Raw genomic sequence first — 26196 nt, 5'->3', positions numbered from 1 at the left:
AAATTTTTAAAGAATCAACAAAGAAGGCTCTTGAAATCACAATGTGAAAAGAATTAACAAAGTGATTGGTTCAGTTTGGCCACTTAGTCGTGTCTGACTCTTTGCAACCCCACGGACTGCAGCATGCCAGGCCTCCCCGTCCATCACCAACTCGCTGAGTTTACTCAAACTCATGTCCTTTGAGTTGGTGATGCCATCCAACCATCTCATCCTCTGTCATCCCCTCTCTTCTGCCTTCAATCTTTCCCAGCATCAGGGTCTTTTCAAATGAGTCAGTTCTTCCCATCAGGTGGCCAAAGTATTGTAGTTTCAGCTTCAGCATCAGTCCTTCCAATTAATATTCAGGACTGATTTCCTTTAGGACAGACTGGTTGGATTTCCTTGCTGTCCAAGGGACTCTCAAGAGTCTTCTCCAGCAGTTCAAAAAGCAGTTCAAAAGCATCACTTCTTTAGCACTCAGCTTTCTTTATAGTCCAACTCTCACATCCATATAGGACTACTGGAAAAACCATAGCTTTGACTAGACAGACCTTTGTTGGCAAAGTAATGTCTCTGCTTTTTAATAAGTGGTCTAGGTTGGTCATAATTTTTCTTCCAAGGAGCAAGCATCTTTTAATTTCATGGCTGCAGTCACCATCTGCAGTAATTTTGGAGCCCCAAAAAATAAAGTCCCAGCTCTTGTCTCAGTGATAAGATAGTGTTGACTTCCAAATTTTTAAAATTAAAATCAAGACAAGAACAATGTATTTAATGCCTGGAATGGGGGCAGGTCTGCAAAAGACTAGTCAAGTGCAGTAGTGAGAAGGGGGTAAAGAGTAGAACAAGGAGTGATTGGTAGAGTATGGGAAAACCGAAGCCTGGTATCAGGAGAAGGAGTAGAGAGAAAGGAAAATGGGGGTCAAGTGCTAGAGAAGATGACACAAGAGTGTCATGTGAACTTTTTAAAAGAGAGAGACTGGTCAGGGAGAACAATGGATGGAAAGAGGCAGAGGGGAGCAAGGAGTCTTCCTTTGCTCCTTTCCCCCATTCCCTCACTGTAAGTGGATAGAAGGTGGGGGAGGGGTGAACAGGAATGTTATAGGGAAATGGTCCATTCCAGCTGTAATGAGGAAATAAGATGAATATTCAGGAGTGAGGTTAGGAATCACGGGGAGCTTATTCACAATAGAGCAGAATCTGTACTGTATATTGTCAACTGAAAAAAAATGTACAACCTAAAAATTGAGAGTTATGTTTTACTTGGTGGACAAAACTGAGGACTTAAGCCTGGGACACAACATCTCAGGTAACTCTGGGGAACTGCTCCAAAGAGGCAAGGTGGGGATCCAGGATATGTAGAAGTTTTTTTCTTTTTTTTTTTGCAATGAAGACCAAATGGTCAGAACATCCGAAGATTACAGTTAATTAAAGAAAACCAGATATCTCAAGTTAAGGAATTTAGCGCTTCTCTATGTATGGGAAGATACAAGATTGTGGGCTCCCTGGAGTCATTCCTTTGATATGCACCTTAGCTATCTGGGGCCAGCATCCTGTGCTTTCCCATTCTGTGTCTCCTTGGGGTGCACCATCCAGGGTGGCTGGAGCAGGTGGGCATCAGGCATCCAGTTTCCATCCTGAATTTCCTCAGAGCTCACCATCAGTGAGGTTGTAATGTGATGGCTTGATGGCTGCAACATCCTTTGTTCACTGATAAGGCAGGCAGTATTTTTCATTCACAGAATAAAAAAAGGGCTTAAGTGGTGAGGCCCCAGGTGCTCTCTCCTGGTCTAAGCATTCTAGCTCTTCTGAATGGTACAGTTTTGGGGGACAGCTAGACTGATCCATTCCGACTTCACATTATGTTGTGCTATCTGAGATTTGATACCAATTCTTGATGCTGATTAAATGAGTGAAACTATTGGAATTTAAGTTTTTCCAGTAATTTATAATTTTGCTGTAGTATATGTTGAATTCAGGAACAGTAGAGAGGTTATGTATCCAAGGCTGACTCTCTCTTGAAGGAGGTTAAATAACCCTGATATTCCATGAAAAACAGTTTACAGCTACATTTTTACTTAAGCTGTCAAGGATTCTGTGAAACAATTTGGCCATTTCCTTTACATCAGCTCCCATTTCTTTGACTTTCAAAAGGGCTTTTTCCCCAACTCACTTCTGGAAATCCCTGAATTCATCAATGTCATCTGGTGTGTCCTGTCACTATCAAAGTTAGAGAAGACATGAATTATTAAAAAACACTTCACAAGGGTTAGTGGGAGAAGAGTAAAAACCACTGTCTGCAGTGGGAGTGGAGGCAGGGAAAGCAATGGTTGGCTATGCTGTGACTCAACCCTCTCCCACCTCACAACCTCCCATTGTGGATTCAACTTCTGGCCTCAGGAAAATCGCAAAATCCAGCATGTTGTTCCTTCCCCAGTGGATGGTTTGGGATTAGCTGAAACCACAAATGTTAAACCCTCAAATGCCAAGGGTCTATTACCAAGTATTACTTGGTAGAGCAATTAAGTTGCTGGTTGTTTCCTGCTCTGTTTAATGGATTTTGATTATACTCTTGCAATTTGCCTAAGGCTTTAAAACAATGATTAAAACAATGACCTCAACTTTTCTGATTTCTTTTCAAACAGCAGCAATGACCTTTAAAAACAGATATTTACTTCACCGCTTAACTGCTGAGGTTTTCCCAGTAAGTCTTACTTACTTGCTTCCTCTTTTACCTGTAAACATGTAATGCCCTATATACACACACACACACACACACACACACACACACACACACACACACATACATATACACTATTGGTTTCTTGGACTCCTGTGTAAATCACGAATTTTGAATGATTGCTTCATCAAGTGTAGAAGATGATTGACATATAGGAGGTTAAGGATTTTCCTAAGAGAAAAGAAACAAATCCATACCGTAAAGAAGGCTGAGCGTCAAAGAATTGATGCTTTTGAACTGTGACTCTTGAGACTCCCTTGGACTGCAAGGAGATCAAACAAGTCCATCCTAAAGAAAATCAGTCCTGAATATTCATTGGAAGGACTGATGCTGAAGCTCCGATACTTTTCCACCTGTTGTGAAGAGCCAACTTTTTAGAAAAGACCCCGATGATGGGAAAGATTGAAGGCAGGAGGAGAAGGACACAACAGAGGATGAGATGGTTGGATGGCATCACCAACTCAATGGACATGAGTTTGAGCAAGCTTTGGGAAATGGTGAAGGACAGGGAAGCCTGCCATGCTGCAGTCCATGGGGTTGCAAAGAGTTGGACACAACTGAACAGCATATCTGTCTCTATCTGTCTGTCTATAACTAAGTGAATTGATGTTTAATTTTCTGCTGCTGTCGCTGATTCTTACTGCCTGGAGAAGGTAGCTATATCAAATTCATTTAATATAGTTGAAAAGATGCTGATTTATTGGAATTATGGTCAAACTATGTTTAAACGAAAAAATGGGGTGATACTTTAGAGATTTCCACTCAACTAATTCTTGTATTTTTTAATCTGTGTATTATAATGTTTATTTGATAGATATAAGCTTAAATTTCAGATCAGGATAGAACTAATGTACTTAAAGTTATCTAGGTGGTAACTTCATTCATATTTGGCTCTCAGTAGGACAGTATGGGGCTTCCCAGATGACTCAGCAGTAAAGAATCTGCCTGCCAAGCAGGACACTTGTGTTTCATCCCTGAGCCAGGAATATCCCCTGGAGAAGGAAATGACAACCCACTCCAGTACTCTTGCCTGGGAAATTTGGTAGACAGAGGACCATGGTGGGCTGTAGTCCAGTTCAGCTCAGTTCAGTTGATCAGTAACGTCTGACTCTTTGCTATCCCGTGGACTGCAGCACACTGGGCCTCCCTGTCCATCACTGACTCCTGGAGTTTATTCAAACTCATGTTCATTGAGACGGTGATGCCATCCAGCCATCCCATCCTCTGTCATCCCCTTCTCCTCCTGCCTTCAATCTTTCCTAGCATCAGGGTTTTTTTCAAATGAGTCAGTTCTTCCCATCAGGTGGCCAAAGAATTGGAGTATCAGCTTCAGCATCAGTCCCTCCAATTAATATTCAGGACTGATTTCCTTTAGGATGGACTGGTTGGATCTCCTTGCAGTCCAAGGGACTCTCAAAGTCTTCTCCAGCACCACAATTCAAAAGCATCAATTCTTAAGTGCTCAGCTTTCTTTATGGTCCAACTCTCATATCCATACATGACTACTGGAAAAACCATAGCTTTGACTAGATGGACCTTTGTTGGCAAAGTAATGTCTCTGCTTTTTAGTATGCTGTCTAGGTTGGTCATAGCTTTTCTTCCAAGGAATAAGCATCTTTTAATTTCAAGACTGCAGTCACCATCTGCAGTCATTTTGGAGCCCCCCAAAATAAAGTCCCTTACTGATTCCACTGTTTCCCCATCTATTTGCCATGAAGTGATGGGACCAGATGCCATGATCTTAGTTTTCTGAATGTTGAGTCTTAAGCCAATTTTTTCACTCTAATCTTTCACTTTCAACAGGAGACTCTGGTTCTTCTTCGCTTTCTGCCATAAGGGTCATGTCATCTGCATATCTGAGGTTATTGATATTTCTCTTGGCAATCTTGATTACAGCTTGTGCTTCATCCAGCCCAGCGTTGCTCATGATGTACTCTGCATATAAATTAAATAAGCAGGGTGACAATACACAGCCTTGACGTACTCCTTTCCCAATATGGAACCAATCTGTTGTTCCATGTCCCGTTCTAACTGTTGCTTCCTGACCTGCATACAGGTTTCTCAAGAGGCAGGTCAGTTGGTCTGGTATTCCCCTCTCTTTAATAATTTTCCAGAGTTTGTTGTGGTCCTCACAATCAAAGGCTTTAGCATAGTCAATAAAGCAGAAGTAGATGTTTCTCTGGAACTCTCTTGCTTTTTCAATGATCCAGTGGATGTTGGCAATTTGATCTCTGGTTCCTCTGCCTTTTCTAAGTCCAGCTTAAACATCTGGAAGTTCACAGTTCATGTACTGTTGAAGCCTGGCTTGGAGAGTTTTGAGCATTACTTTACTAGCATGTGGGATAAATGCAGTTGTGTGGTAGTTTGAGCATTCTTTAGCATTGCCTTTCTTTGGGATTGGAATGAAAACTGACCTTTCCCAGTCCTGTGACCACTGCTGAGTTTTCCAAATATGCCGGCATATTGAGTGCAGCACTGTCACAGCATCATCTTTTAGGATTTGAAATAGCTCAACTGGAATTCCATCACCTCCACTAGCTTTGTTTGTGGTGATGCTTCCTAAGGCCCACTTGACTATGCATTCCAGGATGTCTGACTCTAGGTTGGTGATCACACCATTGTTTTATCTGGCTCGTGAAGATCTTTTTTGTGTAGTTCTTCTGTGTATTCTTGCCACCTCTTCTTAATATCTTCTTCTTATGTTAGGTCCATACCATTTTTGTCCTTTATTGTTCCCATCTTTGCATGAAATGTTCCCTTGTTATCTCTAATTTTCTTGAAGAGATCTCTAGACTTACCCATTCTATTGTTTTCCTCTATTTCTTTGCACTGATTGCTGAGGAAGGCTTTCTTATCTCTCCTTGCTATTCTTTGGAACTTTGCATTCAAATGGGTATATCTTTCCTTTTCTCCTTTGTCTTTTGCTTCTCTTCTATCCACAGCTATTTGTAAAGCCTCCTCAGACAACCATTTTGCCTTTTTGCATTGCTTTTTCTTAGGGATGGTCTTGATCCCTGCCTCCTGTACAATGTCATGAACCTCTGTCCTTAGTTCTTCAGGCACTCTGTATCAGATCTAATCCCTTGAATCTATTTGTCACTTCCACTGTATAGTCATCAGGGATTTGATTTAGGTCATACCTGAATGGTCTAGTGGTTTTCCCTACTTTCTTCAATTTAAGTCTGAATTTGGCAATAAGGAGTTCATGGTCTGTGCTACAGTCAGCTCCCAGTCTTGTTTTTGCTGCCTGTATAGAGCTTCTCCATCTTTGGCTGTAAAGAATATAATCAATCTGATTTTGGTATTGACCATCTGGTGATGTCCATGTGTGGGAGTCTTCTCTTGTGTTGTTGGAAGACGGTGTTTGCTATGACCAGTGCTTTCTTTTGGCAAAACTGTATTAGCCTTTGCCCTGCTTCATTTTCTGTACTCCAAGGCCAAATTTGCCTATTACTCCAGGTGTCTCTTGACTTCCTACTTTTGCATTCCAGTCCCCTATAATGAAAAGGACATCTCTTTTGGGTGTTAGTTCTAGATTGTCGGTCTTCATAGAACCTTTCAACTTCAGCTTCTTCAGCGTTACTGGTCAGGGCATAGACTTGGATTACTGTGATATTGAATGGTTTGCCTTGGAAACAAACAGATCATTCTGTTGTTTTTGAGATTGCATCCAAGTACTGCATCAGACCCTTTTTTTTTTTTTTTTTGCTATAATAGCTACTCCATTTCTTCTAAGGGATTCTTGCCCACAGTAAGTAGTCATCTGAGTTAAATTCACCCATTCCCGTCCATTTTAGTTCGCTGATTCCTAAAATGTCAATGTTCACTCTTGCCATCTCCTGTTTCCTGTTGGGTCACAAAAGAGTCAGGCACAACTTAGCAACTAAACAACAACAGGATGGAGTTACACCTAGATGTGCTAAGTCACTCAGTTGTTTCCGACTCTTTGTGACCTCATGGACTATAGCCTGCCAGGTTCCTCTCTCCGTGGGGATTCTCCAGGCAGGAATACTGGAGTGGGTTACCATGCCCTCTAGGTGTACCAAAAAATAATGGTATACTTAGATGGTCTGCCATTATTTTTCTCATGCTAGGTCCATGATTAAATAACTATAGTCAAAAGTTTCTTTCATCCACCCTGTTATCAGGAGATATACTGAAATGGAAATAATGACTTGGAAGAAATATTCAACATCACTGTCTTTGTTGGAGTAATAGTACTCTATCCCCACTTTGAGTAACATTTTCCTTCCTCTATGAGATCCACTGAATGTGATGATAAAGGAAAGGTTTCTCTAAATGTATCCAAATTGTCAGCATGTCCCTGAGCTTTGTATATAGCCACAGAATCTTTGTCTTAGACTCTTGAGGACCACCACCTTTGAGTCCAAGCCTCTCCCTTACTCATTTTCTTCTCCACCCCCAACAGATTTTACTTACTTATCTGGAATCTGATAAGAGGGTTAATCATTTTTCACTTCTACTGGTTCCTGTCTTGGATGGAGGGTAGGGCTCTGATCCTGAGTGTGGAGGGGTGGAGGTAGAGGTGGCCTTCCCAGTGATCTTCCTGTCACAGGATAGCTGTCTAAAAGACAATCAGGCATTTTTCACTGCAAAGTTTAACCTCTAACTAGCATACTCCCTGTCATTATTAGGCTAAACGATTTTGTTTCCTTCCTACTCTTCAGTTGTAATTTAGAGGCCTTCCTTCTATCACTTTGTTCTTTTACATAGTTGGGGTGGAGGGAAGAATGTATCCTGCCACACCTATGTGAAGCTCTTGCAGCCCTGTTAGACCTACCTACATGGAAGTTACTGCTTCCACAGGCAGAGTTGATGGACAGGAACAGGCTAAGGGTTTAAGTAGTCACTTTTGGACATAATATATGTTATATTATCAATATTGTTCATAGGGCCCACAGCTCAAATAAATAAGTCCACAGGTCAGTGATGAGATATTAAAGAGAGTGCACAGAAATGGTTTTAACCTAATACAGATATAGAGATTAAATTATAGTGATGGCAACAGCACTCCAGGGTTTATTCTCTCAGTGTTTGAATCAGCTTCATACTCTCTACAGCTCCTTTCCTCTTCATGAGCTGGACCTAAGGCATTCCAAAAAATCCCTCCATTCTGTGTCCCATTTGTGCCCACCCTTGTTTTAGAGGAGTTCCTAGCCTCCACCTCTGGCTCTGTCTCACTCACTCTTCAGATCCAGTGACTATTTCCTTAGACTTGATGTTTCAGACTTTCGCTCATTCCCACCTTACTTGAGTTGGGGACTCAGATACCAGTATCCTCTTTTCCTGAACCCTGAATCCTTAGGTCAACCCTACTCACCACTACCTCCCCCACTACCACACGAAACCCAAACTCTGAGAACCAGCCTAAACCAGAGCGTTGAGTCTCATCTTCTGTAAGCTTTAACCCCAAAACTCCATTTATCTGGAAATCCAGGTGTGGCAGACAATGCACTTAGGGCTTCATAAAAACAAATAGAAAATCTGGCAAAAAACTGAATTTTGAAAATGTCTTCTAAATCATCAAAACTGTAATTCCTTACCATAACTCTTAGTTTAATAGAATACCTTTTGCTTACTTTAGTGAAGTTGCTTGGTCGTGTTTGACTTTTTGCGATCCCATGGACAGTAGCCTACCAGACTCCTCCATCCATGGAATTTCCAGGCAAGAATACTGGAGTGGGTTGCCATTTCCTTCTCTAGGGGATCTTCCTGACCCAGGGATTGAACCCAGGTCTCCCACATTGCAGGCAGATGCTTTACCATCTGAGCCAGCAGGGAAGCCCTTTGTTTACTTTATCCACCATTTACTATCTCTCCATCCCTCTAAGCTTTGGAATACTAGATCCAGAGTTGGATACAGTTGGAAATCTGTAATTTTCACATTAAATAAGGAAGCGTTCAACAATTGATAATAGATGCTATTCTCAAGTAAGGCACTAGGTGGAGCATTTGAATTTAAAGGAAATTTTAAGTTGACCAGTTCAGTTCAGTTGCTCTGTTGTGTCCGACTCTTTGTGACCCCATGGACTGCAGCACGCCAGGCTTCCCTGTCCATTGCCAACTCCTGGAGTTTACTCAAACTCATGTCCATTGAGTAATGATGCCATCCAACCATCTTACCCTCTGTTGTCTCCTCCTCCCACCTTCAATCTTTCCCAGCATCAGGGTCTTTTCAAATGAGTCAGTTCTATGCTTCAGGTGGCCAAAGGATTGGAGTTTCAGCTTCAGCATCAGTCCCTCCAATGAACACCCAGGACTGATTTCCTTTAGGATTGACTGGTTGGGTCTCCTTGCAGTCCAAGGGACTCTCAAGAGTCTTCTCCAACACCACAATTCAAAAGCATCAATCCTTCGGTGCTCAGCTTTCTTTATAGTCCAACTCTCACATGCATACATGACTACTGGAAAAACCACAGCTTTGACTAGACAGACCTTTGTTGGCAAAGTAATGTCTCTGCAAGTGCTCGGGGCTGGTGCACTGGGAAGACCCAGAGGGATGGGATGGGGAGGGAGGTGGGAGGGGGGATCGGGATGGGGAACACATGTAAATCCATGGCTGATTCATGTCAATATATGGCAAAAACCACTACAATATTGTAAAGTAATTAGCCTCCAACTAATAAAAATAAATGAAAACAACAACAACAACAACAACAAAGTAATGTCTCTGCTTTTTAATATACTGTCTAGGTTGGTCATAGCTTTTCTTCCAAGGAGCAAGCGTCTTTTAATTTCATGGCTGCCGTCACCATCTGCAGTCATTTTGGAGCCCCCCCCCAAATAGTCTGTCTCTGTTTCCACTGTTTTCCCATCTGTTTGCTGTGAAGTGATGGAGCCAGATGCCATAATCTTAGTTTTCTGAATGTTGAGTTTTAAGCCAACTTTTTCACTCTCATCTTTCACTTTCATCAAGAGGCTCTTTAGTTTTCTTTGTTTTCTGCCATAAGGGTGGTGTCATCTGTTAACCAGTGACAACAAATTATTTAACTCAAGAAAACTGTAAAAACGTTAAACCAAATTTATTTTGATTAATTTCAACTAAAAATGCACAAATATAAAACCGTGTAACACTTTGAATAAATATGTAATCTAGGATAATGTCAATTTTAAAATATAAAAATTGGAGTAAATAATTTCTTCTCTTTATGCTCTCTAAACTTTTCCTGTATCCAAAGCAGGAAAATGAAGCAGGTAGCAGTTTCAAAAGAACACTAGTTGAGGAAGATAGAGATAGGGCTGGCACATGTTTTTTTTCCCTGGTTGAGAAAATGAACTGGTCTTTATCAGAATGGAAATACCTTGCATCTACATCAACTTCTAGATTGCTAGTTTCAATTTTGGGAGCAAATAATTCTAGGAAAGTTAATTGCTTATACACATGAGGAAAGATCATACATGCTAATGACAGCAGGTTAAATCTTTTAAAAGTTTTTTGTTGTTTATAAAATATTACTGGAGATTTTATGAGAATCAAATTTCATATTTGCAAATAGCATCTGAATAATTCCTGGAGGTTAAATCTGTGAGACAGATAGATTGGCATATAGATTAACTCTATGAGTTCAGAAGATAATAGTTTCAGTCCTTCAATATTGCATTGTACATGTTCATAGTTAAAGTCAAGACTTTGTAGTAGAGTTTATTTGTGATCCTGCAACTGAGGTTTGTCAGTGCTTCCATTTTTAGTTGGTTATAAAAATGCCACACAGTGTGAAGATTGACATCCTTGTATGCAGATCAGGCTGACTTCAAGTTCAGGTCAGGAGTCTCCTAGGAAACTTGCCATTTCGTTCAGTGATATTTTGAATTCTGATTCCCTTAGTCAGCCTGTTACCATGTACCTCTCAGAATACCATGCATTGTGTCCAGCATATTTACTTGCATTCAGTACGGGGACAGAATGGAGAGTCCTTGCTCTGGAACCAGGGCTGACTTTCTTTGTTATTAAATTCCTGACTTTCTTTGTTAAAAGATGCTTTAAATAAACTCTAACGTAACCTATTTCATATGATTGGAAGCTATAAATTTAGGAAGGAGATAAACTAGCTGAATTAATGATGAGAATTTAGTTAGTTTACTAAAAACATGTTACAGTATTTGGTTTTATGATGAACTTTAAGGGATAAAAGTGATTGGGCTTTATGTGAATAGGATTTGGCCAGAAATATGGACCTTCTTGCTTTTTTATTTAGCGAAGTGGCTAGATAGAAGCAGCTCTGAGTTTTTATAAAAAGCTGTTTTCCAAACCAATGATTTTTCTTTCATATCACTAATATGATAGAATAGAGATGAATAAACTGTTCTGTTTAATAACAACTTTTAAATGCTCAGGTTATAAGTTTGACTTTATTAAGTAAAATTAAGTTTCATCTACTTTGGAGCTTTATATGAATTAGCAGCAAAATTGGTTCTAGTACTAGAGATGACTAATACCATGCTTAAAATATTCCTTCTTCAAATCTATCAATAATAGGAATCAGGAAGTAACTTTTAATTTAATAGGCAGGAAGTTTTTAAATGCCTGGGGAGCAACAGCCCTTAGAGAAAATCTCACAAATATATGCAAGGGGATGCAGATAAAGATACTGAGTGCTGTTTTGTTTATAATAGTAAAAAGCTGGAATCAGCCTAAATGCTGATCAGTATAAGACTGGGTAAAGAAATTGGTATATATTTATATGATGTAATATTACCCCATGATTAAAGTGATACTTGGTCACTCACTCTCTTTCTCTCTCTCTCCACATTGTTTCTTATCTCTCTCTGTCTCTATATATGTGTGTATGTGTGTCTGTCTATTTCTATTACCTTTTATACCCACTATCATCACAGCTCTCTCTCACTCACTTTTTCTCTAGATGTATATAGAGGGAGGTGAGGGGGATCCTGATGTTGAATGAAAAAGAAGTAAATTTGCAGAATGAAACCAACAGTATGATATCATTTTTATAATTAAACATATAAAATCTCTGTGTTGTTCATGAATACATATCAGTATATGACCAATATTTTTAAATAGACAGGAAGAATACCCACCAAATAGTGGTCATTCAGGAAAGGGGATGCAGTCAATATGCTAGCAAATTTGGAAAATTTGCAGTGGCCACAGGACTGGAATAGGTCAGTTTTCATTCCAATCCCAAAGAAAGGCAATGCCAAAGAATGTTCAGACTACCGCACAGTTGCATTCATCTCACAGGTTAGCAAAGTAATGCTCAAAATTCTCCAAGCTAGGCTTCAACAGTACATGAACCGTGAACTTCCTGATGTTCAAGCTGCATTTAGAAAAGGCAGAGGAGCTAGAGATCAAATTGCCAACATCCACTGGATCATCGAAAAAGCAAGAGAGTTCCAGAAAAACATCTACTTCTGCTTTATTGACTATGCTAAAGCCTTTGACCATGTGGATCACAAAAAACTGTGGAAAATTCTTAGAGATGGGAATACCAGACCACCTGACCTGCTTTCTGAGAAATCTGTATGGAGGTCAAGAAGCAATAGTTAGAACTGGACATGGAATAACAGACTGGTTCCTAATCAGGAAAGGAGTATGACAATGCTGTATATTGTCACCCTGCTTATTTAACTTGTATGCAGAGTACATCATGAGAAACGCTGGGCTAGATGAAGCACAAGCTGGAATCAAGATTGCTGGGAGAAATATCAATAACCTCAGATATGCAGATGACATGACCCTTATGGCAGAAAGCGAAGAAGAACTAAAGAGCCTCTTGATGAAAGTGAAAGACGAGAGTGTAAAAGTTAGCTTAAAACTGATCATTCAGAAAACTAAGATCATGGCATCCGGTCCCATCACTTCATGGCAAATAGATGGGGAAACAGTGGAATCAGTAAGGGACTTTATTTTGGGGGGCTCCAAAATGACTGCAGATGGTGACTGCAGTCTTGAAATTAAAAGATGCTTATTCCTTGGAAGAAAAGCTATGACCAACCTAGACAGCATACTAAAAAGCAGAGATATTACTTTGCCAACAAAGGTCCATCTAGTCAAAGCTATGGTTTTTCCAGTAGTCATGTATGCATGTGAGAGTTGGACTATAAAGAAAGCTGAGCACCGAAGGATTGATACTTTTGAACTGCGGTGTTGGAGAAGACTCTTGAGAGTCCCTTGGACTGCAAGGAGATCCAACCAGTCCATCCTAAAGGAAATCAGTCCTGAATATTAATTGGAGGGACTGATGCTGAAGCTGAAACTCCAATCCTTTGGCCACCTGAAGCATAGAACCGACTCATTTGTAAAGACCCTGATGCTGGGGAAGATTGAAGGCAGGAGAGGGGACAACAGAGGTTAAGATGGTTAGATGATATCACCAACTCAATGGACATGAGTTTGAATAAACTCCAGGAGTCGGTGATGGACAGGGAAGCCTGTTGTGCTGCAGTCTATGGGCAGTGCTCCTCACCGTAGTGGAAGTCTTGAGTGCTGGAGCACCCATTTCCCCTGGAAGTTCTGCAGTGATGAGAGAGGGCTGGGGGCCTGGACTAGGCTTGCTCTTCCTGTCCCTTCTCTGAAGTCTCTGAATGTGTTGTGTGATAAGACAGTGGCTGAATTGTTCTTGTGGCCTAGTTTCTGCTATATTTTTTACCGCCTTAGTACTAATATTCTCTGGATAAACTCTAGGCATGAAAGGATGCACACCAAAAGACCCTATCATGTGGAAGATGCTGAAAAATACTGCCTTGAGGATGACTTGGTCAATATGGAAGTCCTGGATGAGGTACTAAATATTTAATAGGCAATTTTCACCAAGGACATTTGTTTCACATGACTGGTCTGATCTTTCTGTTGTAGTCCATGTTCTCCTAAGGTCACTTGAAACTTTGTTTGTGTAGCCTTGGGGTGAAACTCAAGGATGTTTGGCTGCTGTGACTATGATCCCGTGTTGTTCTGTGTTCATTTATAGTCCCCTAAATGTCCCAAATGATGAAGAGAAAAGGATTTGGAGTTTTCCCATGAAGGCTTTTATATTGCAGGCTTAAAAGATGTTTTTATATCAGCTGAAATTATTTTCTGTTTATAGAATGGTGCAATTTAACCCTTAAATTAAGACAGTTGTTCTTCATAAAGAAGAGCTTCATTTAGGGAAATAGTGAAGCTAATATAGCTTGAATTCCAAATTTGAAAATTGTGATAATCCCCATTTAAAATATGCATGTTTAATAGAGCTGTTAATTGCATTGGACCTGCTTCTGCTGTTTCCAACTCTGGGGACCCTTAAATGCAATGTATGAATCACTAAAGTGTGATATAAAAGTGTTCAATTCTACATTCCCACCACATAAATTTTAAGTGTAATGCTTTGAGAAATGAAGTTACAATTTATCTGTACTTTATTAATAGGAATGGCCTATTAAATCAAATTCTGAATAGAACATTTGGATGTGGTCAAACAGTGTTTTCATAATAACAAAATTTTTGTCAGATATGTCAGTGTTTTTTAGGAAGTCCTAAATGGGCTGAATTATTTTGAATAGCATATTCCTAATTTTTTCTTCTTTCAAGGCAAATATCTGCCTTTACGATCATTAGGGTCCTAATCAATAGGGTATGATTTAAATGGACTATTTTAATCTTTTGGAGAAAATTATTCTTGTAGGAATACACTTGTTGTTATTTTTAGGATCTCTCCCTTGACTGGAAATAATGTTTACTCTCGGTACTATTTATCTTCTTCTTAGGATACAATTATTCATCAGCTGCAGAAACGTTATGTGGACTTACTTATTTACACATATGTTGGAGATATCTTAATTGCCTTAAACCCCTTCCAGAATCTAAGCATATACTCTCCACAGGTAAGGAATGTTTTATGAGCATGTGGTTCCTTAACAGGAAATTTGAAATCTCAAGGAAAAATGAAAAGGGAGAAAAAGTGAGAATAAAATACCATGGGTGGACATACCCCAAACTGAAAATAATAATGCAACAAAATTCATACATTTTGGGGGTGACTTTTTAAGTTAAGATGTAACAATAACAGCTAATATTCAATTAGTGTTTACTGTATACCGGGCATTGGGTTACCTTGGATATTTCTCATGACCCTGCATGATGGGTATTATTAGTAAGCCTATTTGGCAGATGAGGAGACTTCACATAGTGAAGTTAGTGTCCTTGAACAAGCTATGGAGCCAGTAAGTGAAGAACTGGGATTTTAAGTCAGGCCTGTAGACTCTAGAACCTCTGCTCTACAGCCTCCCTGATGCCACAATTCCCCTGAAAAGTGACAAAGCCTTGGTTTTATGGGCAAAGGGTACTGGGACATTAGAAGAGTTCTTTAAATTAATGTTTTTCAGTTTTCCAGACTGTATCATGGAGTGAAACGTGCCTCAAATCCCCCTCACATATTTGCATCAGCAGATGCTGCTTACCAATGCATGGTTACTTTCAGCAAAGACCAGGTAAGAACTTAACTGTGCTTCCCCACCAAGTCCCACAATAGGATGTTTTCTGTCCTCCTTTGCAGCTCTTGAGTTTTCCTAAGAACTTGCCGTTCTGGTTGCTGATACTGACTCAAGGAAATAGGCAATGAAATAGTAGCTCAGTGGGACAGGAATAGTGATAAACTAGAGGAACAAGAGAATGTAGAAACCCTTTTCAAGAAATGTGAGACATCCTCCTCAAATACACTCATTTTCCCTGGTAAAATATAATAGAGGAAGGTGAAATTCGCTCAGTTGTGTCCAAGTCTTTCCCACCCCATGGACTATAGATATAGAGTCCATGGAATTATCTAGGCCAGAATACTGGAGTAGGTAGCCTTTCCCTTCTCCAGGGGATCTTCCCAAGCCAAGGATCGAACCCAGGTCTCCCACATTGCAGGCAGATTCTTTACCAGCTGAGCCACAAGGGAAGCCTAAGATTACTGGAGTGGGCAGCTCCAGTAGCCTATCCCTTCTCCAGCAGATCTTCCCGACCCAGACATTGAACTGGGGTCTCCTGCATTGCAGGCATGTTCTTTTCCAACTGAGCTATCAGGGAATCCCTAAAATATAATAAAGTAATTCTAGTATGAGAACATAGAGCTAACACAAAACTGATGACATGGTAATGACTGTAATAAAAACAAGATGGAGAATGACAGAAATTAAGTTCTTTCCTAGGAAGGTTTCAGAAAGTTCATGGTCCAGTCCTTTTGTATGAAATATTGCACACAGGCTGATAATGGTCACGCACCGCATGGTTTAGCTGCTAAGAAATTGTGATGAATTGGATAAAAACTGCACAAATCTTAAACTCAGTGCTGTTAACAGAAAGCTCACCCACACATTTTAGCTGTCTGGACCTCCAGTTCACAGTGGTGGCATATCCAGCCTTGGCCCTTCCTTTACTTGTCGTATGTGTTTTTCTCCTTGTGTGTTTATTCTGTTTGAAATAGAAACCGTCTAATTTTGTGAGAAATTTTTATGAGAGAAGGACAATGTATATATTTCCTGAGACCTGTGAAGTCCAGTTTTGGATTTGTTGAGGAACACTTGAAATTTTAATAGTGCAAATTATAAAATGGAATACATGGATTAACTATAAGTTAGAAACTTGACTTCTCCAAATTATTACCTTTCCCAGAGATTTGTGAAATGTCCACAGAATTCATAGACAGGAGTAAATGAAGGGAGATATATGTGTTTTTCAAGTTACAAAGTTATCCCACTGTGTTATCTTTTTTCTGACACCACTTCTGACACCAAATGTTGTGTCTCTACCAACACTAGCCAGTTCTCCAATTCCCTGATGCCAACCAGATGTCTAACAATTCAGTCCCATTCAATTCTGATACTAACTTTCCAGATTTAGCACAGATTTCACAGGTTCGGGGCTCAGTCCACAAGACCACCTGTACTTCAACGCCAGTTGTGAATGGGGTGCCTAGGCTACCCACTCTTCTGCCTGGCTGACTACAAATTTAGGGATTCCCACAATCCCCTTGAGGTTTGATAATTCACTAGAATAACTCTTGTGTTTACTGGGTTTTTATAAAGGGCACAACTCAGAAACAGCCAAATGGAAGAGATGCTTAGGGCAAGATATAGAGGAGAAAATGGTGCAAAGGTTCTATGCATTTTCTAGGCACAGGCCCCTCCCAGGCTTGCAACATATTCACACACATTCTCGTTGTTCAAGAGTTTTTATGACTCAGTCAATCTCTAGCCCCTTTCTCCTCCCCAGAAGTTGGAATGGTAAGGCTGAAAGTTCCCTCACCCTAAGTCTTTTTTGGTGATCACCCCCCATCCTGAAGCTATCTTGGGCTCCACCTTGAACCACTTGGTTAGCAGTTATATTTGCTTGAAAGGGACTTGTTTGTGAATAACAAAGGCTGCTCCACCACTTCTATCATCCAGGACATTCCAAAAGTTTAGGAGCTCAAAGTCAGGAACCAGAGGCAAAGACCCAATATATGTTTTTATTATACCACACCCACTAATCTCCTTTATACATAAAGAGCTCCTAGAAAAAACTGATAGAAAGACCAATAATATTTAAAAAAAAGAAGGCAAAAGATATAGACTGGACACAAAAAAGGAAAATATGAATGACATTAAACTTATGAAAAGATGCCCAATCTTACTCATAATAAAAGTGCAAATTAAAACTGTACCGAGATGCAGTGTTTTGCCTACCAGAATGGCGGAAATCCAACATACCCAGTTGGTGATGCTCCAGGAGAATAGGCACTTTCATACAGTCCTTAGGAAAGCAATTTGGTATTATCTATCAAACTTATGAATGTGTTTACCTTTTGGTCCAACAACCCCATTTCTGGGAATTTATTCTACAAATGAACCTGCATAAATATAATGACCTACGCATAGGGCTGTTCATTGCAGTATTGCTTGTAGTAACATATGGAAAAACTCAAGTATCCATTCTGACTGGTTAAATAGACTATGGTGCATCTGTACAGAGGAGCCACAAATGACTGAAAAGGTTAAAGAAGCTCTCAATGTACTGAAATGGAAAGATTCCTAAGATGTATGCTCAGTGAAGAGTTAAGGTGAACAGTGGTGGATGTTATATGAAAACCATAGCTGAACACACAGGATGTTTACTGTGCCATGAATTCTTCACCAACACTTCATTTTCTGTATCAGTGCATTGTCATCAGCGGAGAAAGTGGCTCTGGGAAGACGGAAAGTGCCCACCTGATCGTTCAGCATTTGACCTTCTTGGGAAAGGTAATGATGGCCTGCTTTCTGTATTGTGGCTTGAAGTCCCTTCAGAGTAACTGCATATTTCTAAAATGATGGAAATACTCGATTTTATTAGGGGGTACATAGAAACATTCCATTTTTATTATGTTCGCCTCCTGATTGCTAGGCCTTGTAAGATGTCAGCATGTCCTCCTCCTTTCATGTAGTGAAGAAAATAATGCCAGCATGAATTTACTAGATTTGGCAATTAATTTTTCTTGTTCTCAGTATAATACAGTTAGCCATTAAGTAGTAAAAGTGGTTAAACACTAGGAGTAGGATTGGGGGAGTCACTAAGATGATCAAAGGAATTGGAAAGTAGAAATCTTTGAGCAACAGTTGAGGGAAATAGAAATTTTTAGCTTGGTGAAATGGACATTGAAGATATGGCTGTAAAAATAGCCTAGCGATTACTTATAAGCAGTGTATTATGAGACTAAGAGCAAATTTAAGTGTTTTTTCCAGAGGAGGTTTATTGAATATTATAATGAATAACTGAGAAAGGTGATGGAATCTCTCTATTTGAAATTCTTTCTAAACTCTAGGCATTTTATCTGTCAAGGATTTTAAGAGAAATGTGGCTGGTCATAAAAACTGACCTAACCTAGCCTCATCTGATACTTATGTGCCAGGGGAGATGCTTATCTGAGAAAACAGTGCTGGTGTTTGATGCTAATTTCCCAGATGGAGTTTTTCCCAAAAAGATAAATGTGATTTTTGTGGACTGGGAGGGGTGTGTGGCAGCTCTACTGGAGTAATGTTTCTGGAGACTCCACTGGACTGTTCTTTGTTTGGCACAGGCAGATAATCAGACCTTGAGAGAAAAAATTCTGCAAGTCAACTCTCTGGTGGAAGCCTTTGGAAATGCATGCACTGCCATCAATGACAATTCCAGCCGTTTTGGAAAATATCTGGAAATGATGTTTACACCAACTGGAGCTGTGATGGGAGCAAGAATCTCTGAATATCTCCTTGAAAAATCCAGAGTTATAAAACAGGCGGTGTAGGTGCCTATTTTCTCAGTCTGGTTTTGTGCTGCAGTGTAGACAGGAGGCTTTGGGAATTTTTATGGCTACATTCCATTCTTTGTTCTTAGTATCCCTGCCCCCATTCCTACCCTCAGCCTCCCCAAAGGCAAGAAACGACTTAAGGAAAGGATAAATGGTGATTTCTAACCTAAAAGATGTTTATAAGCACAGTAGAAAGGGCTGGATGGGATTACTTTGGGATAGGTATACCCATTCCCTGGAGTTGGTTATACCAGGTAGAATTTAACAATATGCAATTACTTTTATAAATTACTAGTTCCCTTAAAATTGAGCTTGTCTATTAAGAAAAAAACAAAAGCACTGAGAATATGCCACATGTTAATTTTCCCCTAGTTTGAGAGAAGAAAAAGTTACTTTGTTTTAAGAAGAGCAGTATAGGAACTTGCCTGGTGGTCTGGTGGTTAGGATTCTGGCTCTTGCTGCTGAGGGTTCAGTCCCTGGTTGGGGAACTGAGATCCCACAAGCTGCATGGTGCAGCAAAAAAAAAAAAAAAATAGCAGCATAGCAGTAGTGGTCAATAGCATGGACTGCTCTTGGTTCAAGGCTGTCTCTGACATTTACAGTGTGACCTTGGCTATGTCACTGATAGCTTGTAGAGAACGATGTCAGATTCATGATCTCCAAAGAAGATTTAGCCCTCATAGCTCAGTTGGTAAAGAATCTGCCTGCAATGCAGGAGACCCCAGTTCGATTCCTGGGTCAGGAAGATCTGCTAGAGAAGGGATAGGCTACCCACTCCAGTACTCTCAGGCTTCCCTTGTGGCTCAGCTGGTAAAGAATCTGCCTGCAATGTGGAGACCTGGGTTCGATCCCTGGGTTGGGGAGATCCCCTGGAGAAGAGAAAGGCTTCCCACTCCAGTATTGTGGCCTGGAGAATTCCAGGGACTTGTACAGTCTATGGGGTCACAAAGAGTCAGACATAACTGAGCGACTTTCACTTTCAGGGACCAGTCTTGATCATGCAGAGCTTTTGTGTTGCAGAAGTTTTATTACAGTGAAAAAGGACAAAGAAAGCTTCTGACATAGACATCAGAAGGGGGACAGAGAGTGACCCACTCGCTAGTCTTATCAAGTCCTTAAATACTTTTACCAGACCCACTCCCACAATATGCATCTTAAGATAACAAGATTAGTCAGAAGATTGTTGTTAAGAAGGAGAAACATGTCCTTGAGCAAGATGCATTGTTCTTATGTAATCATTAGTACAGAGCTTAAGGAAAAACATAACTTTGAGCAAGATGAGTTGTTTTGTTGTGCAATCATTAGCTCTGGGCTTAAAGAAAGTTAGTCTTAAAGATTGTTGTCATAATAACTCAGAGTTTAAGAAAAAATGTCTTATGTGATTAAGACAAAGCAATACAGAAAAAATGTTTATCCCTTTCTTCTCCTCGAGGGCCCCTGACTCCTTATCAAGCTACCTAAGAATTAACCTCATCACCTAACCTCTCTGAGCCTCATCTGTGAAATGAAGATGCTCCTAGAGCCGACCTCATGAGTTTGCCATGAAAATTAGTGAGTTTGTTTATGTAAAAGAACTTTTAAAAGTGCCTGGGTTGGTACATGTTATCAGAGAGTTAGCCTCTCTTCCTATTATAATTACTGTTAGAGGACATCAGACTTCCTCAGGAGCATGGCTCCATTTATGCATTTACTATCTACTGAATTCCTGCTGCATGCCAGTGTTGTGCTCTCTGTTGGGGTTGTGAGAGTAAACAAAATAGACAAGGTCCTAGTATTCTTGGAACTTGGAGTGGATGGGGGATGAGAGAGGGACAGGTGCGGGAAGGGTCACGGGCATTAAGCAAAAAAAAAAAACAAAACTAAGCTTAATGCATAACAATTGTGGTAGGTACCAGGAAGCAATGTAAGGCACTCTGAAAGTAAAATAGGTGAAAGGGCAATAGCCTAGCCTAGGAGGAGGGGGTTTCCTGTGTGAGAGACATTTAATCTGAGCCCTGAGGATCGCTAGAAGTCAGCCAAGAGATGGGATGGGGACAGGAGTGGAGGGGTGGGGGAAGAGAGGAGCAAAGACAAGACTGAGGCCGGATCATGCAGGGCTTTGGAGCCAGGTTGAGGAACCTTATTCTAAAGACAATTCTTCTGAACCTTATTCTAAAGGTAAAAAGAAGCCATTTAATGTTTTCAAGAAGGGGAGTCACAAAACCCAACTTGCATTTTGTTATGATGAAATGATGGCTCTGGCTTCAGTGGAGCAAATGGATTGGAGAAGATGCAAGAAGTACTATTACATTGAGACCACTAGGAGGCTGTTTTCAAATCAACCTGAGAGAGAATGTTAGCCTGAACCGAGGTGGTAGCAGTGGAGATGGGGAAGCAGGGGAGCTGATGAATCTGAGAGAGGTTGTGCAAGTAGAACCCACAGGACTTGTTTTAGTTTCAGAACCCCAGCATCTTCTTTTATCAGATACCTGCAGTTTCCTCACAAAATAGGGACTGACTTGAAAATTAAACAAATGCATGAAAGGATAGAATCAGTCATTTTTAGCTTCCCTGTGGTGTCTTGATTAATTTTTATGAGGTGCCCTGCTTCTTTCTTTCTAAATTAGGGTTATTTTAAAGTTTAGGAAACTACCTCTGACAGAATGGAAATTGTAGTTTCCTGTGTTCAAATGTAAAGTGGTCTTTTACAAGGAAAATATAAGGAGGGTTCTAATCATAGCTCTGTCACTTATTAATAGAACTATCCTTATAGCTTACTTTCCTCATATGCAAAAGAGGACATAATAAGGCCAACCTCTTGTGGCTCAGATGGTTAAGAATCCACCTTCAATACAGGAGACCCAGGTTCAATCTCTGGGTCTGGAAGATCCCCTGGAGAAGGGAATGGCTACCTGCCCCAGTATTCTTGTCTGGAAAATTCTATAGACAGAGGAGCCTGGTGGGTTATAGTCCATGGGGTTGCAAAGAGTCAGACATGACTGAGTGGCTAATACTTTCACTTTCAAAGCCAACCTCACAGGCTGTTATGAGAATTAAATGAGATGATATGTGATTTTTGCCAAATATAGAATAATTGGTTTCTAGTAACCCATAACTTATTATTGCTGTTAATTTTAGTCAGTATGATAGCACTGATGGGTAAAACAGACTGAAGACATTAGATGAGAAGAAGGTGGGACTTGTGTAAGTCCTGGTCATCTGATCTTTCTGATTCTGCTCTCCTCTGGCACGTAGTAGGATTCTCTCACCAAGTCCTTCTAATTGGTCTTCTTGCATCCATCTTAACTTCTTACAATCTGGTCTCACATTTACAGTTTCAAACACTTCAAAGAATTCTATTTTCATAATAACAAAATCTTCATCATAGCCTGGTAAGATCTCTGTGGGCTGGCCCTGCCCACTTGTCCACCGGCTTCTCACCAGCAGACTTTTGGTCCCTACATGGATATCATGCTCAGAGCCTTTGTGTACATGCTGCTCCGTCTCCTTGAAATGCTTTCCCTCTTCTCCCTGTAGCTCCTTCCACTCCCTTCTCACACTTTAAAGTTTCATTTTCATGTTATTTTCTTTGAGAGTCCTTCCCTTCACTGGGCACAAGTGACCCTCATCTGCGAATGTTGTTCATCTCAGCCCTTTGATTGTTTCTTTCAAAGTCCTTATCACCAGTTTTCTTACTGATTCATCTCTGTCCATCACTGGAAGGAAGCTCCAGAGAGCAGGAATCCTCTGTCCCATATCCCTGGCATCTGGTGTAGTGCCTGCCATACTTGGCACTCAGTAAGTTTATTAGTTGAGTGAACAAATGGATGAGGAATGGCTAGTAGAGATAAGAATGTACCAGGTGAGCTTGGACAGAATAATCAAGTAGAGGAAGGCTAGAAGATCCAGGAGAATATCCAAGAGAAACTGAAGAAAAGAGTGGGGCCCATGTCACAGACAGGGACAAGGAGTAGAAGGAAGATAAGATTTCTTTGCACATAGCTACGTTGGCCAAGGTGAGGATTTGTGAAAATCCTAGGGCATCAACAGAAGAGACTGACCTCCAAAGGAAAGTAAGGATAGAGAGAAGGACTTTTCAAACTATCTTTGTTGAAAGACTAGTTTTTTTTTTTTAAATAGTTCATGATAAATTGTGATTTTATTTTTGTAATACATAATTGAAATGTATTACCAGAAAAATCATCATACTCTCAGATATCATAGAAATACCGCTTACTATAAAATGTATGGATACAGACTTTCCAGTTTTTTGTCTCATCATAAGCTGACTGCAGTCCACAGACCACAGTCCAGCAGCATCCACCCTAGCCAGAGTGGCCTAAAAACAGGTACATTCCACAAGACTAGGTAGACTGATGCATGCCATTTTTAGATTGTATTTGAAAGAATACAAGTTTGAGACAGTGGAGACCTTAGTTCTGGGACCAGTTCCCTTCCCTAACTTGCTGTACTACTGGTAAGCTGCTTCTTGTCTTGAGCTTCAGTGAAGTAGGGAGTTTGGGTGATCTTTGTAAGTTGGATATCACTGTCTCTGATGCAACATGGGCTTCAAACAAGATGTGTGACACAGATGCAGTTATTTGGTCTGGAATAGAAAGATCTCTAAATGTAAGTAACCTGAGTTGTCACCTCCTATAAGTGTTCCGTTCTCTAAAATCTTCTGTATAAACATCATTATCAGAGAAATGCAAATCAAAACCTCAATGAGGTACCATTACACACCAGTCAGAATGGCTGCTATCCAAAAGTCTACAAGCAATAAATGCTGGAGAGGGTGTGGAGAAAAGGGAACCCTCTTACACTGTTGGTGGGAATGCAAACTAGTACAGCCACTATGGAGAACAGTTTGGTGATTCCTTAAAAAACTGGAAATAAAACTGCCATATGACCCAGCAATCTCACTCCTGGGCATACACACCAAGGAAACCAGATCTGAAAGAGACACGTGTACCCCAATGTTCATTGCAGCACTGTTTATAATAGCCAGGACATGGAAGCAACCTAGATGCCCATCAGCAGACGAATGGATAAGGAAGCTATGGTACATATACACAATGGAATATTACTCAGCCATTAAAAAGAATACATTTGAATCAGTTCTAATAAGATGGATGAAACTGGAGTCCATTATACAGAGTGAAGTAAGCCAGAAAGATAAACACCAATTCAGTATACTAATGCATATATATGGAATTTAGAAAGATGGTAACGATAACCCTATATACAAGACAGAAAAAGAGACACAGATGTACAGAACAGACTTTTGGACTCTATGGGAGAAGGCGAGGGTGGGATGATCTGAGAGAACAGCATCAAAACATGTATATTATCAAGTGTGAAACAGATCGCCAGTCCAGGTTGGATACATGAGACAAGTGCTCGGGGCTGGTGCACTGGGACGACCCAGAGGGATGGGATGGGGAGGGAGGTGGGAGGGGGGATCGGGATGGGGAACACATGTAAATCCATGGCTGATTCATGTCAATATATGGCAAAAACCACTACAATATTGTAAAGTAATTAGCCTCCAACTAATAAAAATAATTGGGAGAAAAAATAAACATAAATGTGTTTAATAGTGTGACACTGGAAATTGCTATCCTAATCCTATCCCTATTACTATTCTGTATTTGGAATGTAACATATTGTACTGTGTGCTCAGTGGTGTCTGACTCTTTGTAACCCTACGGATTGTAGCCTGCAAAGCTCCTCCATCCGTGGGATTTTCCAGGCAAGAATACTGGAGTATTCTGCCATTTCCTTCTCCAGGAATGTAGCATATTAATTGCCTATGAATGCAAATTGGCTACAGAATAATATTTTGCATGGAAGGGAAAAGTCATCGAGTAGAGAAACCCAGAATACGTTATTAACAATGTCCCTTCCCTACTTTTTTCCAGAGGAGAGAAAAATTTTCACATATTTTACTATATTTATGCTGGTCTTTATCACCAAAAGAAACTTTCTGAGTTCCGACTTCCTGAGGAAAAGCCTCCTAGGTAAGTGTCAGGGGTTTTAGTTGCTAATTTGTAAAGAATATACAATTAACAATCGACAAAACTTGGAAATGGAGCTGTTCTCCTAACTGGACACAGTCTCTTTAGCCAAAAATGCCCACATGAGATGGCAGGAACTTTATTTCCCTTTGCATTTTCTAGAAAGCTTGAAAACTCAATTGCAGCCATTTTATTTAGCCGTGCACACCATTATTTCATCACAGTATTAGACTGTAAGGAAATGCTCTTGCAAAGAAGGAGCCCAATGATACCCTGGTATTTGGGATGCCATTTGCCAAGTAAGTACTCATTCTGTGTGGTCATACTCCATATAGGTACATAGCTGATGAAACTGGAAGGGTGATGCATGACATAACTTCCAAGGAGTCTTACAGAAGACAGTTTGAAGCAATTCAGCATTGCTTCAGGATTATAGGATTCACTGACAAGGTAAGTGATTGCCAGGACAAAAAGAAACTCAAGTATTCATATTCTTGGGTCAATGAGAATGAAGACCTGAAAGTTCCAACTTGGGGCAGTACCCGTGCTTTTCAAATGCCATGCTGGTCATGTTATAAGGTCTTGCTACTTAAAAGTGTGACCCAAGGACAAGAAACATTGTCATCACCTAAGAGCTTGTGAGAAATGCAGATCCTCGGGTCTAACCAAGAACAGCTAAATCAAAATCTGCATTTTAGTAAGATCCAAGGGGAACATTAAAGTAGAAGTACTAAAAATAAAAATTAAAAAATGATGTAGAAGTAGTTTTGTAAATGCCAAATACTGTGAATTGTTACCTCTGTCATCAATTCACTCCAGCTTTGATATCAAACACCAAAACAACACTGCCCTTTTCTGAGTTGGGGTTGTTCCAAACATTAAAGTGAATTGTCTAATAGGAGTATAAGAATAAGGAGGTTACCCCCAAGCCACAGGAATATATTTGTGTAAGTAGTTACTTGTGCCTCAGACAAATTAAACCTTTTCAACTTTCTTGCAGTCACTTTCTTCGCCATGGTGCAGAATTGCAATTATTAGCTACAGTTCTAAGTATTATATTGCCTTTATCATACTAGATACAGGCTGTCTCTATTAAATATATACTGGGAGTGACAGAAAATATTTATTACCCTAGGCTCAAATAATACTGTGTGATACATTTGTGTCATAGTTTCTGGGCTTTTTGCCATCAAATTTGTAAAATATACAGATTCTTTTGCCTTTCTAACAAAGGAGGTGA

General features: G+C 40.1%; 1 protein-coding gene across 1 annotated transcript in view; it reads left to right on the top strand.

The window, feature by feature from the left end:
* Positions 1–26196, top strand: part of MYO3B (myosin IIIB) — a 405543-nt gene that overhangs the window by 160899 nt on the left and 218448 nt on the right. The window contains exons 10-16 of the mRNA XM_043894526.1: positions 13383–13479; positions 14441–14557; positions 15059–15163; positions 17852–17935; positions 18751–18953; positions 24861–24959; positions 25292–25406. Coding sequence (XP_043750461.1) covers positions 13383–13479; positions 14441–14557; positions 15059–15163; positions 17852–17935; positions 18751–18953; positions 24861–24959; positions 25292–25406 — 820 coding nt within the window. The remainder of the gene's footprint in view (positions 1–13382; positions 13480–14440; positions 14558–15058; positions 15164–17851; positions 17936–18750; positions 18954–24860; positions 24960–25291; positions 25407–26196) is intronic.

This window comes from Cervus elaphus, chromosome 33 (genome assembly GCF_910594005.1).
Source record: "Cervus elaphus chromosome 33, mCerEla1.1, whole genome shotgun sequence".
Taxonomy (NCBI): domain Eukaryota; kingdom Metazoa; phylum Chordata; class Mammalia; order Artiodactyla; family Cervidae; genus Cervus; species Cervus elaphus.
The sequence above is the reverse complement of the archived record's forward strand: the minus strand, read 5'-3'. Positions and strand labels throughout refer to the sequence as shown.